Source organism: Lontra canadensis, unplaced genomic scaffold (genome assembly GCF_010015895.1).
Source record: "Lontra canadensis isolate GAN:19392208 unplaced genomic scaffold, GSC_riverotter_1.0 scaffold15, whole genome shotgun sequence".
In the NCBI taxonomy this organism is placed as follows: domain Eukaryota; kingdom Metazoa; phylum Chordata; class Mammalia; order Carnivora; family Mustelidae; genus Lontra; species Lontra canadensis.
Window position 1 is genome coordinate 16624750 of NW_022631009.1, and position 17691 is coordinate 16642440.

Consider the following 17691-nt stretch of genomic DNA (forward strand, 5'->3'; position numbering starts at 1 on the left):
TCTACAAATACATTTTAATATACGGTAAGACAAAGTGACTAATTTTTGGCTACGACATTTAGTACTTTCATTAAATGACAGAAAAATTTCTGTGCGGTGGGGTTATTATTTCAGTGAAAACTATTAAGTTTGGTTTCATTGAATATGAGTTATCTGGCTTATCTAAAATTATCCAGAATTATTTGTAGTATTGTAAAATATGTTTAAATCTAACAAATATATATTCAGCACCTACTATAATTTGGGCATGATAAGGCACTAGGAATTTAACCACAAACAAAACAGACAAAAGTCCATGTTCTCATAAAGTTTATATTCTAGTGGGAGAAATTAGATTAAACAGGATAAACAAATTAAATGTTTTGTCACTTAGATACTGGCAAATGCTAAGAAGACAAACATGAAGTAGGTAAGAAAAAAATAAAATGTCCAGAGGGTGACAGATGTTTGAATAGGTTAGTCATAGAGCGCCTCACAAAGAAGACAAGTTTAAGTAGAGAACTTGGGAAAGTAGGGGAGTTAGCCATATGGTTATCTGGGGAGAAGGCATTACAACCAGAAGAACAGCACATGCAAATGTCCTGAGGTAAGAGCATGTCTGATATATTCTAGAAAAGCATGGTAAACTCTGTGACTGGAACAGAGTAGATGAAGGGGAAAGTACTAGAAGATGAGGTAAAAGAGGTAATGAAATCGGAAGTGGGGGAGTACAGATCATGTAGGGCCTTATAAGTCGTGTATCAAAAGATTTGCTGATCACAATGTAATCTCATAGCAGCATTCATAAATACTTAAGTATACACTTGCCTGTTTTTTATCCACATATTTCTAAAACTATATTATAAGTAGCTGGTTACTGTCAATGTACATTTTAATCCCCATGAAGTTTTCACTATGTCATACAATAACTAAGAGTTTTGTTAGTTATTTATTAATAGTTAGTTATTTTGTTAGTTAAGATGGTGCCTTATCCACCTTTGGACATAAATAATGAAATACTAACATTTTATAATATTAACCTAAGCAAAACATAACTAGGGAAGTTGAAATCACTGTCAAAATGCAAAACATGCTATATTGCAACATCAAATATAGGGGATTTGGGATACATTACTGTTTTTGATTTTGATTACTTACTATTTTTTGTTTTTGTTTACTTACACTGTTAGAATCAACTGCATTAATTGTAAGGGTTTTCCAGTTCCTAAACCTAAAATAAATGCTATTAATAATAAGATGCTTTTTTTCTGGCCCAACATAAATCAGCTCTTGTGAAGAAACAAACTCCTTGATTTGGGAGTATGAAAGTTACACTTAGGTGTGTAGTTAACACCCTGATTTTCTAATTGGGTGTTAATAAATAATCTGCTAAAGATGCAATATAGGACTCTGGAATGGTAAACAATCTAGATAAAGATACTATATTTCAATCCACTGCTAGTGGGAAGAATAGTCTTAAAACCTTTATAGAATATATAGACTTTCTAATAAATTCCCAAACGCTTGGCTAAGCCCTCTTTAGTTATAGGAATAAACGAATTGTCTCTACATTTAACCAAATTAATCTGATGTCAAAAACCAACAGACTGATTTCTCTGTTTGGGGAAAATAATAAGCTCATTGAAACAAAGTATTTCTTGTTTTTTGAAAAATCTGCACTTTTGGTCATCCACCGATATAATATGAAAGATTCGACAGGATTACAGAGTTACTCCTAAAATTTGCTAAAATCCTATACATTTGTCATATTAAAGAGTTGTTTCACCACTTCATAGTTTATGATGTTACAAAATAGAAGACATGCTATTCTGAAGTGAGATTGAGTATGCAGAAGTCGAAATGGCTTGTTTTGAAAATGGTATAGCCTATTTGTAAATTGGCAGAAAGCCCCTTAACACATAACATGTTTAATTTTTAAACACTTTCTTTGAGTTGACAAACATTTTAGTTGAAGAGAAGTTGTTTATAGTTATTTGTCTTGGGTTGACAGACTGACATTAGCAAGTATTTGTTGAAAATTATTATATGCCAGTAACAAAAGTACTCCATAACTATCAATTTATAAATGACAGCCAATATAACAATGAAAGAAGACCTAGAGGAAGGCTATCAATGGTTGATTAAAAAATGTCACAGATATGTTACCAGACTGAGCCAGGAATGCTGGCTTCTGGAACATTTCTGCTATTAACTATGTGTACAACCTTAGCCAAGGTTCAGAGCCTCTCTGGCCTCTCATATGTTATATTGAAGTGAGAAATTTAGTCTTGAAAATTTGAAAGGTTATTTCCATCTCTAAAATTACCGAGTTGCTCTTGCTTCTTATTATTCTAGACTAGTCAGATTTTGTAGAAGAATACCTATACCAGAGATGATGAAATTAGGACACTGAGAGTATAGAATATTTTCTAATAGTTCTAAATGTAATTATTTAAACCCTCTGTTAAAATTCAAATGTCTACTTTAAAGCAGAATTAAAGTTATAAAAAGAACAGAACTATTGACTCATTAATTCGTTCATCACCCAAAAACCAATGCTGAGAGCTACCCGTATCTAGTTAGCCCTCTTGGAATTATGGGCCATAGTATTAAAATGAAACTAGCAAAGTAGTTTTGTATCAGGAAATAATCAAATTGTCAGAAAGTTGTTTTACATATACTAAACAAAAATAGCAAAAATACCACTGATGGAACACCTTAAAGACAGTCTTTTCTGTTAAAGGACTATTGTGATAATTAAAAAAAACAAAACAAAACAAAACAAAATGGTCTCCTTAATGTTAAATAATAATGAACTTAAAATTGAAATTTTAAGTATAAAGTGCTAGCCCATGATACTGTACAACATACTACCCAAGGTTAAAAAGTGAAAATCAAATACGTATAATGTAATTAATCAGTATTACTTTGAAAGAATATATGTCCAAGTGCACAGACCAGGAATCCATTCAAGTACACACAAAAAGTTTGTTCTAGAGGGATAATTTTCTCTCTTTTTTAAAAATAACACTCTAATTGAGTATTTTAAAGTTGAATTGAGTAAATATTTAGTTGTGAATTTAATTTGTAGATTGGAAAGCTTAAAATTCATTTAATAAATATTAGCTAATATGAAGAATGATTTTACACACAAAGACTTAACCATGAAGTGAGCTTTTAGGTGACATTTAAGAAACACACGTCTTCAAAATAACTGTATTTCAGCGACTTTCCATCACCCCAGGTAGCCAATCCTATGAATGCTACAATTTAAAGAGCATAAATTCTTATGTTAATAAGACTGTATTTGTATAATATATGCTTCAATTGCCTCCACACAGAGCATCATATTTAATCCTATAAAACACAAAAAGGACCTTCTATCAGTTGGTCGGTTTCTCCAGGTAAGAAAACAAAGAGCTTGGTTATTAAAGGTAACTGACTAGTTCTCTAGTTTACAAACAATCTCACATTCATTACCTCATTTGATTCTCAAAGTAGCATATTGGGCATAAAAGAAAGATGGTAAGATTTCTTTTTCTCAGATGAACTTAGGTTAAGGGCCTAGTGTTGGTACATAGTAAAGACAGGCCCTGAGCTAAGGCCCAAAACCTGTGCTCTTACTCTAGTCTCCTATCGCCCTCCTAAGATCACATCATTTTCAACAACAAATAGAAGATGGCCTTAGAATTATATTCAGGAAATCAGTGATGGTATGGCTTGAATAATGGTTGAAGTATGCAGAAAGGTCTGAGGTAGAAAGGGTTTTTCACTAAATCTGATTAGCCAGTTGAGGCTTTGGAAATACAGAAGAAATAAAATGAGCAAAGCGGGAGAGAAAAGTAAAATAAGGAGAAATGGGCTCCGAGAAAGAAAGGAAAGATCAGGAAAAGAAATTTTAAAATATTTGTGTATAAGTACTTAACTTCTACAACTGATTCATTTAGCCTTGTGGATTTGAACGAGGAAGGAAATTTTTAAAATGCATTTCTTCTTCTTCTCCTCACTTTTGTTCAAACCATCATAGTGGACTATTGAAAGACCTGAAATGGTCTTATGTCCTCGGTCTCGTTTCTTTCAAGCCATCTTTCTCACTGTCACCAAGTTACTATTCCATAATACAGATGCGGCTGAATGCACATCCTACTAAAAACTGTATGATAAATTCCTTGCTATTCTATGGTATCCCTGAATTTCTCTCATATAATTTTTGGTCAAATCGTCATTCATCTAAGTTGGCAAAGAATGCCATATTTAGGAAATATAAAATCCATTATTATCTAGATATAAATCAAATTTGGAAATTAAGACATGGGTGTCTTACTTTCCTCGCCCTAGAGAACTCACAGGAATACAGAGAGGCAGAAACACAAAGCCTGTCCACACCGTAAATGCTATCCAACTTCTAGAATGCTTATAGACATAAGTATTCATTATAAATTGTCAAAATTACTTTACTATTTTGGGTTCCTTTGTAACCTGTTTTTTTCCCTCTCTTCTTTCTCCTTTCCTTCCTTTCTTCCTAGTCTACAAGGTTAACTATGTTTGAAATAATGTAGGCAACTCTACATTGAGGCTCAAAGGGACAAAACATTTTTCCTTCCGTACATTTAGGAACATGATTTAAAAAAAAAAAAGATTTTTTAATTTATTCATTTGACAGAGGTCATAAGTAGGCAGAGACAGAGAGAAAGGGAAGCAGGCTCCCTGCTGAGCAGAGAGCCTGATGCGGGGCTAACCCACTGAGCCACCCAGGCGTCCAGAACATGATTTTTTGATAGGTAGCATGGTAGCATTTATTTCGTCTATCATCTTGACAGTGAATGACTCACGAACAGCCAATTAGTGGTTGCATCTGCTAAGTTTCCAAAACCAAACAAAATAAACAAATAACAGTAAGAACATAGATAATAAATCAGAAACAAAACAATGAGACGTTAGATTTCATTAGCTACATCTCCAAAAACACTTAGTTTCTGTAAATAAAAAAAAATTCTTATAGGATACTTTATTGTACAGAAGAGGAAACTAAGGTGCAGAGAAATTAGGAATATTACCAGATGTCATTTGCCTAGGAATAGAAATGAGCTTAGGAGCCAAGTATTGACTTCCAATGAAGTTCTTTAAACACTATAAAACTTGAAAAGTACTAATAATTTAAATAGTTCTGTTAGAGAATCTGAGTATTCTAAATATTTGCATATTGATTTTTACAAAAGGATTAAAACCCATACAAATGCATTAGCATATTATATAATAACTAATGCTGCAACCTAATCTGATTTATTCCCCCGGTATTGCTTCTTATGCAAGCTATATGGTCAAGAACAGCATCAAGATGACTAATTTCCTAAAAACTACTAAACCATATATATTGAATAAATGGTTCAGGTTTACTTTTATAATCAGGTGTGCTTTTACTTTAAATTGAAAGTTTTCACAGTTTGTACTGAAAATACAAAATTGGAGCAAGATAACTACTAGGAAATTTTACTAATCATAGCTAACATTTATATGGTACTTACTATTGACAAGTATTATTCTGTGCAATTTAAATATATCAAATTAGTTAAGAAAGTAAGTTTAGAGCATATCTAGATAGCAAGTAACACTATTTAGAGCAGACTAGTAGACTAGAGTAGGGCTTGTTCAAGGCAGAATTCATCATTATCACTCTTCCAAGGTACCTGGTGCTCTAATGCATTTTTCAGCATCCATCTCCCACACCTGACTTTCTCCACTTACAGGCTCTAACTTGCTTCCTATGAAGATCTGTATGTACATGTGCACCCCAACGTTTATAGCAGCAATGTCCACAATAGCCAAACTATGGAAAGAGCCTAGATGTCCACTGACAGATGAAGGGATAAAGATGTGGTACACACACACACACACACACACACACACACACACACACAATGGAATATTATGCAGCCATCAAAACAATGAAATCTTGCCACCTGCCATGACATAGATGGAACTGGAGGGTATTATGCTAAGCAAAATAAGTCAATCAGAGAAAGACAATTATCATATGATCTCATTGATACGAGGAATTTAAGAAACCAGACAGAGGGTTATAGGGGAAGGAAAGGAAAAATGAAACGAGACAAAACCAGGAAGAGAGACAAACCATAAGGGACTCTTAATCTCAGGAAACAAACTGAGGGTTGCCGGAGTGGAGGAGGTTAGGAAGGATGGCTGAGTGATGGACACTGGGGAGGGTGTGCTGTGGCGAGTGCTGTGAATTGTGTAAGACTGATGATTCACAGACCTGCACTGCTGAAACAAGTAATACATTATATGTTAATAAAAAAATAAAATAAAATTTAAAAAATATCTGTATGTAATAATAGCTCAGGTCAGTCTCCTCAGGAATATTTACATTTCAGTGTTCTGGAAAGCCTAAAAGCTTCATATTATTAAAATAATTAAGCCACGAGAGAGTGGCAGAATATGAACTATGACAAGCAGTGGAATATCTTAGGCTGAAAACCTACCCAGAACCTCTCACAACTTACCTCTTCTTTGTACATATCACAATCTCAAGCACTTTCTACATGCTACAAAATAATTTTACCAGCTCTGTTTTGTTATTCTCATTGTTTTATCTTGGGATCTCCCCAAAGCAGGGAACACATCTGATCTGTCAGTGTATCCTCAATAACTACCCAGTACAATAAGCTGAAAATAGCAGATATTGGTTGAACTGAACTAAGCCATTAGCTAATATTTAAAATAAGATAAATGGTTGAAACCCATGCAAGAAGACCACCATTTATCTGAAGAGGCAGGATACAGAAATGCATACTCTGGAAGTCAAGACTGGAGATCTACTACTATGTAGATTGAAGAAAGCTGATTATCCTCTAGATTTCTCTTCCTTTGTCAATGCAGAAAAGCAGCTTTATTAAAAGACTTACAAGGCTTCTTCTAAATCTAAAAGTCTTGATTCTAAATCTAGGAGTGAAACCACAGAATACCAAGAGATACAGTGGTAAACTACAGGGAGATGACTGGGACCAGATGGCTCTAGAAAGCAAACCAAGAATCCGGATTCAGAAAACAAAACTCACGTTCATACAAAGTTTCCCATGTGTCCTGCATGCATTGTAGTCCCATGATCTCTCCCCTCAGTTCCAGATTTTTTTTTTTTCCTTTACAGCCAAACTCTTTCAAAGGCATCTATTATATTCGCTGTCCCTGTCTTTCCTCTTCTTTTAAATCCATTCTCCTCAGCCTTCATATGACTCCAACAAAACTGCCCTTAATGAAGGATAACTTGACGACGGCATAATTGCTAAATCGAGTGATGGTTTCACACTCAGTAGCTCTCTCTCACCCACTGCAAGTACTTTCTTCACCTGTACTCAAAGACACTGTGCTCCATGGTTTCCCTCCTAGTTCTCAGTCTCCTGCTGCTTCATCTTGCCAGCTTCTGAGTATGAGATAGTTCAGTGCGGGGTCCCTCAACCTCTTCCCTTGTTCTCTCAGTAATCTCAGCCAGACTCATGGTGTTCAACCTCTCTCTCTCTGAGGGTAACTCCCTAACAGTCCAAATCTCCAACCTGAAATCCAGACCGTATTTTAAGTTGCCTATTTGACATCTTATCTTAGATATCCAGGAGGCTCTCTAGCTTATATCCCAGACCGAGCCCCTGAAGTGTTCCCACCAAACAATTCTTCTCAAGTTTTTTCTTCAGTTAGTAGAAACTCCCTATTTTCCCAGTTACACAGGTCCAAAGCTTGGATGTTATTGAATCTCTCTCTTTCATCCTATCAGGTAATTCTGTTGGCTCCGTCTTTAATATCTATCCAGAATCCAACTACTCCTGTCACTATGATCTAAGCCACTGTCACCTCTTTCCTGGGTTATTGCAAAAGCCTCCCTGTTTCTTATCTCAATTCTTTCAGGTTAGCCTTAACATGGCAATTAAACTTAGTTTGTTTTATGAAACAAGATGGGATCGGGAAGGAAACAACCATAAGAGACTCTCAATCTTGCAGAACAAACTGAGGGTTGCTGGGGGGAGGGGGAGTCAGGAAAGGGTGGTGGAGTTATGGACATCGGTGTGGGGGTATGTGCTATGGTGAGTGCTGTGAAGTGTATAAACCTGGCGATTCACAGACCTGTACCCCTGGGGCTAAAAATACATTTTATGTTTATAAAAAAATAAAAGAATTTAAAAAATAAAAATAAAAAAATAAAAATGTTAAAAAAAACTTAGTTTATTTTAAAAAGAAATGGTATTATGTCACTGGAATCAAATCTTCCCATTTCACTCCGCAAAAACAAAATCCTAACATTGACTGATGGATGATAGGAGTCACCCGACCCAGCTTGTCCTGACCCAACTTACTACGATTCACCCTGCTTGCTTGGTCTCACTCAAGTGACCTCTTCCTGGCTCTTCCAACAAGTCAAGTTGGCTCTCATCACAGAGCCTTCCTTCTTGCTATTCCCTCTGCCTGGAACACTCTTCTTTCCAGGCATTCAAGTGGTAATTCTGTCACTTTCTTGAGGTATCTGCTGAAATATTACCTCGATGGGAATACTTCTCAGAATGCATTATCAAGAATTATTTACCCTACTTTCTTGAACACTATCCCATTATCCTGATGGAATTTTCTTTTCCATACTTATCAGTATATGAAATGATTTGCTATATTCTTTTATTATTTGCTTGCTCCAATAAATGTAAGGATTATGAAGGCATGGAGCTTTGTTTGACAGGTATACTAGCATATTTCCAGCATCCAGAACAGAGACTAGAAGATAGTAAGTACCCAAAATGATCTGTAGAATGAATGAATAAGTAAATGAAAGCAATTATAAGTAGCTAGAAACTCACCAATTATGCTTAAGTCTTAATTTATAGTGCTATGCTATGGAATAAAGATAGTCTCATTCTAGCTCATTAAAGGTATGAAGAGCCAATGTATGTAAAGGGATTGGCTTAGGTACATCGTCATTTGAGAACTCTGAAGCCCATTCCACCTACCAAAGAGTCTGACCTTAATAAAGGGTTAATGGAGACACTCCGGCTGACTGATCACATATTTCACTAACTGAAAGGCAGCATACACTATTCCTATTCCAGAATGATATGTGGGCATGTCACAGAAGATGCAGCATAAAGCTATCTCTATCTTTATTATTTCCTCCCTTTGCATTTTAAATCAGAAGAGAGGATGGTGATAAATCCATCACTCAATTCAATGTTTGGCCATTTCTAATACAAGGCTCCAGCCAGAATTCATAGTTACCTCTATTTATTTATTTATTCCTCTGAATACGTAAGTAAAGAAGGAATATAGTAACATCGCTCTAACCTATGGAATCTTCTCTAATCCACAAATATGCTTTAGCTAATTTAAAAACAACCTCTCACCTTAATCGTACTCATGAACTGTACTGTGAAATTCAACACAAACAGTAAATGTGTCTCTCCCAAAAGAAAACTGCGGAAGCAAAAATTAGATGCCTAGACCTTAAATAGAGGTGGGCCATCTATGTATCCTATGTAGGATTAATCTATATAACAATAGTGATGCTTTGCAGTAATGAGGATCTTTATGTACATGAAAAAAATATGCTAATAACGAGTGGGAGTAACTCAACAATCATTGTCAGTAGAACCTTTACATGCAAGATCAAAGGAATAACAAGAGTGCGGAAGAGTTTAGAGGTGAAAGGCTTAACAGCGTTCACGGTCAACTAGAGCTCAGGAAGCCCAAAACACCTGCTCAGAGTACTTCCTCTGCTGTAGTATTTACCTTGGCATCCTCCTATGAAGTCCTTATTCTTTTGATACATTTAAACTTACTCAAATAAAAAAAAATGGCATGAAATGTTCTTAAAATTTGTTGCACTCTAACAATCGACTGAACATTTAAGAAGAAATATCTACTTTTATGATCACTGATATAAATTTCAGTACATATAAACATATCCTTTTGTAGGTACTAAGCAGAAATCATGGAGGCTAAAATATAGATAAAAATGACAACTATGTAAATGCACACTGAAAACTTATGTAAATTTTTATTGTTTTATGAAGAAAGTTAATATTTTATAACACTTGATTTCATTTTATTTATTTAGTTACATTATTTTGACCTTTTTAACCTATAAAACCTAGCATATTTCAAGAATTTTATGCTGGAAGGGGTGTTAATGAATAGTTAATTAATACTCCATAGTAAGGAAAATTATAAAATTATTTTAGTGCTAATTAAATATCACACAGAACACTGTAGACATTATTTATAACAGATGAAGACAGGGAAGTATATAATCAAGACTAAAAGACATTTTAACTAAAGCGACTGAAGCAAAAAGTATTCATTTTTTAATTTGGCCCCATAACAAAGGCAAATTGTTATAATACAGAGACATTTTAGAACATTGTTTTTTTTATAACCATCTTAAAATGCTGACATTCTGAGCTAATTTTGATTATCAATTATTATAAAACATATACAGTCCCTGTTGTTTTTGACAGAACTTATTTGTGCTGGGTTATAGAATTAAGTCACCAATAATCATAAGAAAAAACTAAATCTAAGTATTGAAATTGATCATCTTTTTTACTCACTCAGGCAATATATTAATTCATGTGTATAAAACTGAAAAAATGTACAAATATTGTGGGTGCTTATTTAATATTATTAAACTAAACTAAGTTCATATCATTTTCTAATTTAAAATTCTGCTTAAAATATTTTTTAAATCACTCAGTTTTAAAACAATTTCTGGATTGAAAAATATCTATGTTGTGTTTTTCGCAAGGTAACTTGGCCAACATTTTCTCCCTCAGAATCTTAACATGACCAACAAAGCCAAACTTCTGACTTAAATGACACACATTTCAATAGAGTAGGATTGTACTAGGATATTTATATCTATTTAATTTAAGAAAGTATATTCACACACATCACAAACATCAATAATGAATGTCTAATATATAGAAAGGCACTATTAACTTCATATTAGACTTGCCTTTTTTCCCATTATTAGGTGCGCTTGGTGTTTCTCCCTCATTGTCTTTTAACATTGAAAACAGACAATAGTGGTTAATAATTAAGGTCACTAACAATCCAAATAAAAACGAAGCACACCACAAAAGATGCAATCACACACTAGGGAAACAAATTCATGCATTAAACATGACATCTCACATTAATGAACACAAGAGTAAAGTATATCCTTCCCATGCTCTGAGAAAAGTAATAAAAACAAAAAATAAAATGAAGAATAGTCATTTTATAGTAAGTCAGAAAGATTATAGTTATGGTTTTATGCTAATTTGACAATTGATGTATTCACTAATGAAGTTAATTTTGAGGATAGGTGACAAACTGCTTCAACAAATAGGCTTTATCTTAAGGAAGTGAAAAATAAATAAAAGTATTAACTACCACTGAAGCCCCCAAACTTATAATTTCCTAAAAAATGACTTTCCTCTGGAAGCCAATTCATGAACAGTGTGAAAGCATTTCACCGCTCATATGGACTAAAATGAGACATACAGGAATGGGCAAATAGGAAAACATTAATTGCACAGCTAAATTAAAATTAAATTCATTTTTTATGCTATTCTCTAAATATGTGATTCCTATAGCATTGCAGGAAAATGGAAGATGCATGACATTCCAGTAGTTAGAATACTAGATACTCAGAACAGAGATAGTTACACATTTCTAGAAATGTGCAGCTAAACTTGCCTTTATTTTCAAGGTCAGACACATTCTGATGATTATTCTTATCTTTATGATATTAAAAATAGTTACTGATAATCAGCAACTGCAACTTAAGAGGTCTTGCATCTTATACTGTAAATACTGAGACAATGCAACTAGGAAAATACATGTTATGCACAATATCCATAAGGACATTGCTTCACACAGTGGAAAAGGAGAGAACGTAAGGCACATGAAGTACACTCTACTGTTCATGAAAGAAAAGTGATGATTTAAACATGATAAAATTAGGACCACAGTCATTCTTCATTGTTCAGTCTTGTTCAGTCTTCACTGTTAAATCTTTTTAAACTGACATCTTAGAAAAGACTAGGATTCAATTCTGTGTTTTAAATAAAAACAGTGAAAATCTGATAAAAGAATTTAATAAAATAAAAAATTGATAAAAGAAGTGTATTAATACATTTACTGATTATTTAATATTTGAAGTTTTAAAATCCTTTCAGGAACATGCTGACAAAGAAAGTGGCAAAAATTATGACATGTAAATATAATAAGGACTTAAAAAAAACCCCACCAGAATGGAGGCCCTCCCCTCAGAAGATGGAATGTTTAGTAAGAAATTATGATTGTCAATAAATATTAGAACACTATTGAGCTGGGATGAAGAACAGGAATATATCGTTAATTGTTCTTATTTTAGGAAAAGAATTTATGAAGAAAATTGTGATAGTCTCTAAAAGTTTTAATAGAATTTATATTCTACTCTACTTTACTTGTAATTTACCTCTACAAAACCAAATTCTTTAGAGAAGAAGGTAGGACTGCAATGTATTACTCAGTGTAACCCAGAGTAGGAACTCAGTTTTTAACAAATAAATGAATTGAATACAGAGTTTGGGTAAAGGATAGGCATGAATTTGATCAGAGGCATTGTCTATAATTTTAGTTTGATTTAAATACTAAAGAACATGTTCAGATGGATAAATTAAACATTCTGGTAAGTTATCTCGATTAGATAGCTTATGTAATATTTCTCCATTAATAAAATTAGGCAATGTATTTAAAAGTCAGTACTGAAAAACAAAACGTTCTTTATTGTGCATTTATAAATTTGGAGCCCAACATCTTATATGAAATGGAAAAGTCATACTTCTAAAAAATTCAGTTATTTATTTTAGACACACAGTCTTACAGACCTGCCTTGACCTCTTCACCCTGCTTTTCTCCCCACTGCTCCTCCACATGCCCAGTCTCTTCATTAACTTCCATATTTGCATAAGTGAAGAAAAAAATAAGACCAGATATGTATATTTGTTACTCTTGGTGACCAAAAATTTCGAACTATTCATGATACAATGAGTGATTATAGGGAGACTAAAAGATTATTTTTAATGAATTTCTGACAAGTTATGGAAGCAAATAAATAGTCTATTAATAAGTTATCATACTATCTTCTTTTATGATGGCTCTGATTTGTAAAAGAGAAATTGTAGCCTCTAAAATATTTACGGTATGTGATAACTGTGTAAAGTAGGCAAAATACTTTGTCTATAAGCTTGATACACTCTTAGAAAAATAACATTACATATCTTTTCTTCTACAGAACCAAAAAAAAATTATAAACTCTCTTTTATTTTCACAAAATGCCAGTACATCAAAGTTAAGAGAAAATTTTTAAAAATATTAGTGCTTTAACTTTGTTTAGTACATTGTACTCTTCTTATATTGTTCTTATTTTTTCTGGTTCTCAAAGAGATGATAACCAATACTGTACCATCATGAAAACCAACATAGCCAATGTTTTAAATTCACTTAATTAACAGACTAAAATATAACCAAAATCAAAAGGAATTAAAGTAGGAATTGTTCATTTTTTAGCTCTTGGACAGGATGAGAAAAATAATCACGTCATTACTTTGACTTTGAAATAATGCCATTAAATTACAAGTTCTGACAACTTTTCAAGAGATAATCCAAATATAATTTGATGTAGACCAACTGACAGTCTATTTTGGATTATGCATCTTTAACTTCAGTTGGAATTCGAAAACTTCTAAAATAGGTATTTTTGCCCCCAATTAAAGCAAAGAAAATTGCACAATTATGTATCTGCTAAAGTCTTCATATCAACATTCACAAAAACACTGCTGAAATCATTCATACGTTCAAGCAAAACAAAACAAACAAAAAATCCTTTTATCTCATACTGGAAATGATAAGGGCAGTTTTAGCTCTCCTTCCTTTTACTTATAAAAAAAATCACAGTGAAAGGGGACATTAAAAGAAAACTTTTTTAAAAAAATAGATTCTATAGGGCATATAGAATGTTAATTGACAAGCCCATTAAAAAATTCTTCAACCCCGACTTTCGGCTTTAGCTCTATGCTGACTTTCCAGTAGGTTTATTATTACAAAGAACAGAACTCACATCTCAACAAACTATTGTTATAAAAGATATTAAAACTGAATTTTAAAAAAATTGTGACATAAACTATTTCTGACATCACATGCCAACAAATGAAGTCAAAACTCTTTAAAAGTCTTTTAAAGTCTTTAAGAGTCCTGGGGAGACATAAAACATTTCATACACATCACACAACTTTCTTTCGGTAAAGTACTTTTAAAATTATGTAACCCATTCTAATGCGAATAATTAAGAACTACAGAAATGCTGCTGTAATCTTGCCAGACAGCATAAGAAACCATTAGTCATAATAGCACAGAGTTGTTTAAAATCATGGTACATATTATAGAGAAAACCTCAATACTGAAGTCCATAAATCATTTGGTAACTAACAAGAACACAGCTGTTCCAAGTTATATAAGGCAATAAAATATGCTGCCCAAATGCGGTGCACTTAAAATTTTGTTACAAATAGCTTATAGAAATTTTAATAGAAAACACAATTTAATATAAACATCTATAGAATGACGAGATTCTTTTAGGGATACATTGTACACTATTTGAAGTAGCTTTTCAGTTTTTAAACAATGTTTCATGCATTCATTCAACAAACATTTATTGAGGGCCTGTAATGGGCCAGGCATTATTCTATGTGCTGGAAATTCATAAATAAATAAAACAGTTAACAATTCTTTAAACTTACTAGGTTAATTTTAGAATTCTTTCATTGGCAGAGGAATTTTTATTATTTAGTAAACGTATGACACTCCACATATCATGATTCAATATTTTCTCTTGAGTCATAATGTAGTGTTGATAGTAAAACTGTACATGTTTAACTTTGGTATACTGTAAGCAGTCTTGTTACAACATGAAAAGCAATGCAGGAAATACAAACCACAATCACTATCTAATTCAACAACTTTCTTTTCTAGAAAGTCAAATTTAATGACTGAGAGATCATCATAAATACGAAATGAAATATATGAGGATAAGTATCACTAGACTGGGTGTACATCTTTGGTGATATAAACACAGACTGCAATTGATGTCTTTGGTTAAAGTCTTGCACAACATACAGAATTCTGCTTAAAAGGCACATTAAAATTTTTAAAAAACAGAACATTCTATCTTGGCATTTAAAGGAAGTTTCACTCTGCATTCCTAAGGGAACAAATCAAAAGAAATTTAACTCCTTGGTGTAATTTCTAAGTAAAACCAAAGTTGAATACTTTACCAAAAATGATAAAAGAAAATCATTTTACTCTCCATAAAAGTCTATACCATGGAGGGACATCAATTGCAGTTGGGTTTATTTTTGCTTGCATAGCCCCCCAAAAAGGCTGTCAGCACAAAACAAACCCTCCTTTATGTACAGACCTTCATAAGGTTCTATCTCCTTGACTCCATTGTCTAGGAAAAACAAAATAAAAACAAAACAAAAAAGGGAACCAAAGCACAGGGGTTAAAAACAACAGAAATTTCCAAAGGTATAAAATGTATGTATCATCTATTAAAGAAAAGTTAAATGGTGATTTAAGTATATATATATAAATATATATGTATTTGTTTTTTGGCAAAGCACATCCAGTTACTAAATAAAGGGACCATTTAAAAAAATGAGGTTAAAAATTATTATATTCTATCATCCATGCTTTTAGAGGTCCTTTATCTAAGGATTTATAGATGTTTGGGGAGTATGCTCATCTGTGTATAAATAAATAGTGCTTCTTATGCAAAAATTTGAAAGTATTAAAAATATCAGTACAACATGCATCTTTCTTTGTATATTCATGATTACCTTTTCTCTGGTACTCCAGTTTTGAGAAGGATCACCATTGTTGTGCATCAGCTAACCAGTCCTTTGCAGTGTGTGAAAATTGATTTGGCTAGTTACTAATAAACTTTATGTAACTATCAACAATTACATACACTTAGTTGTAGCAAAGAAATAGCATCCCAGTGCTTATCTAAGAGCATTAAGTTTACTTTTAAAAATGCATTTATTCAAATTTTGAAAATGTGCAAAAGCAATAATAGGAGGTCATTTTCCCTCCAAATATTACAAATTTTAACTGCAAAATATATAATAATTATCAATATATTTATAACTATAACTACTAGCAAATGAGGCTAAGGCGTTCAATTAACAAAAGAAGAACACTAACACAGAAGTAGTAAAAAAAATATCTTGATTCACCTTAGCTTCCGTGTGTATTTCCTACATGACATAATTAGAAATAAAACTTACTTCTCTCCAATGTTCCCTTTGGCGGAAGTTGTGGAAGTTGTCGGCCCCTTCGTCCTGCCACTGGAGTACTTGACGGGCTGGTTTGGACAGACCCAGTACGAGGATGAGACCTACAAGATACACCATTGATGCTCATTTTCAGTAGGATGAATGAAGTCATTTGAATACATTTGGTTCATATGATAGTGTGCAAGTGCAATTTTAAAAGAGGTGTAGCTGCTGATTAAAAGGTTAGGAAAGTAGGACAAAATATGGATATTTGAATGATTGTCGAAAGATGTTTCTACTTTTGTGTCATATGCATACACACACACAGATACATGCACACAAAATCCTACAGTAACGTCCATGGAATTGTTCATGTAAATTAGTATTCTATCCATATGAAAGCAACAGGAGAGCTCTGCAGCTCCAAAAATGAGAGGTAATGTTTTACATTTCTTTCTACCAGATTTCAAATTCTCAACACTAACCTCCCTCCCTTGATGCAAGGAGATTTTTACTCAGGCTTATATTAGATATCCCTTTATTAGAAAATATCTCATGATACTATAACTAAAACCCTGAACAATTCAGAATTCAACTAAAGATACTGGTTAATACGTGATCTTAGTATTGATAGAAAGAAACAAAAAGCTAGTTTTAATTATTGTCATTACGATGATTATTCCAAAATTGATGTCTAATGGACACAAACAATTTCTCATTCTGTAGGAGAAGAACATGAGAGTTATGAGGTGCATTATGGGGGGATTTACCCAGGAATCCTGATCAATGAGAAATCACACAACAAATGCGGTCAGGACAGTTAAAAACAAATTACAATGGTAGCCACACACTATTATATCCGCTGAATATAAATAGTGTGCTTACACTGAAAAGGTTAGTATTGATCATTACTAGTGATCAGCCAAGGATGATAGAAGAGACCATTTAGCTGCTGGGAAAATAAATAGGTGTGCTGGTGGGGCAAAGGGGAGGTTAGTCTGATTGATTTATCTTTCACCTCGATAAGGCAGGTGAAGGAGGGGCAGATCTTCCAGTCATTAATGAAGGCATCGACCTCATGAGGTTTGTGTCAGGACGCTCAGTGGATCGGGAGCGGGTGGTGGTCCGCTCTAGGAGAGGCCGTTGTTCTGTTGATCTGGATCTGTGATATGGCTGTCTATCTGCTGCTTCACAATCCCTGAAACGTTAGTCAGAAAGCAGCTCAGTTGATCTTTAGTGCCCTTCTGCTGTTTGGTTAGGATGCATCAAATCGATTTTGAAAAAGGTCATTGTTTAAAATCATCGAATTTGTAAAAACATATTCTGAGCAGGTCTCACTACACTTCTTCAGCATTTCTAAGGA

General features: G+C 33.3%; 1 protein-coding gene across 46 annotated transcripts in view; it reads right to left on the minus strand.

Moving 5' to 3' along the window:
* The window catches only part of RIMS2 (regulating synaptic membrane exocytosis 2), a 586269-nt gene that overhangs the window by 183621 nt on the left and 384957 nt on the right, over positions 1-17691 (minus strand). For 20 of the 46 annotated variants that reach the window (XM_032858503.1, XM_032858502.1, XM_032858506.1 and 17 more), the window contains 2 exons: positions 17347-17526; positions 16341-16450 (listed from right to left, as the gene is read on the minus strand). In XM_032858503.1, the coding sequence (XP_032714394.1) occupies positions 16341-16450; positions 17347-17526 (290 nt within the window). Of the gene's footprint in view, positions 1-15469; positions 15503-16340; positions 16451-17346; positions 17527-17691 lie in introns of all 46 variants that reach the window. The other 26 variants (XM_032858499.1, XM_032858498.1, XM_032858497.1 and 23 more) reach the window with 3 other exon arrangements.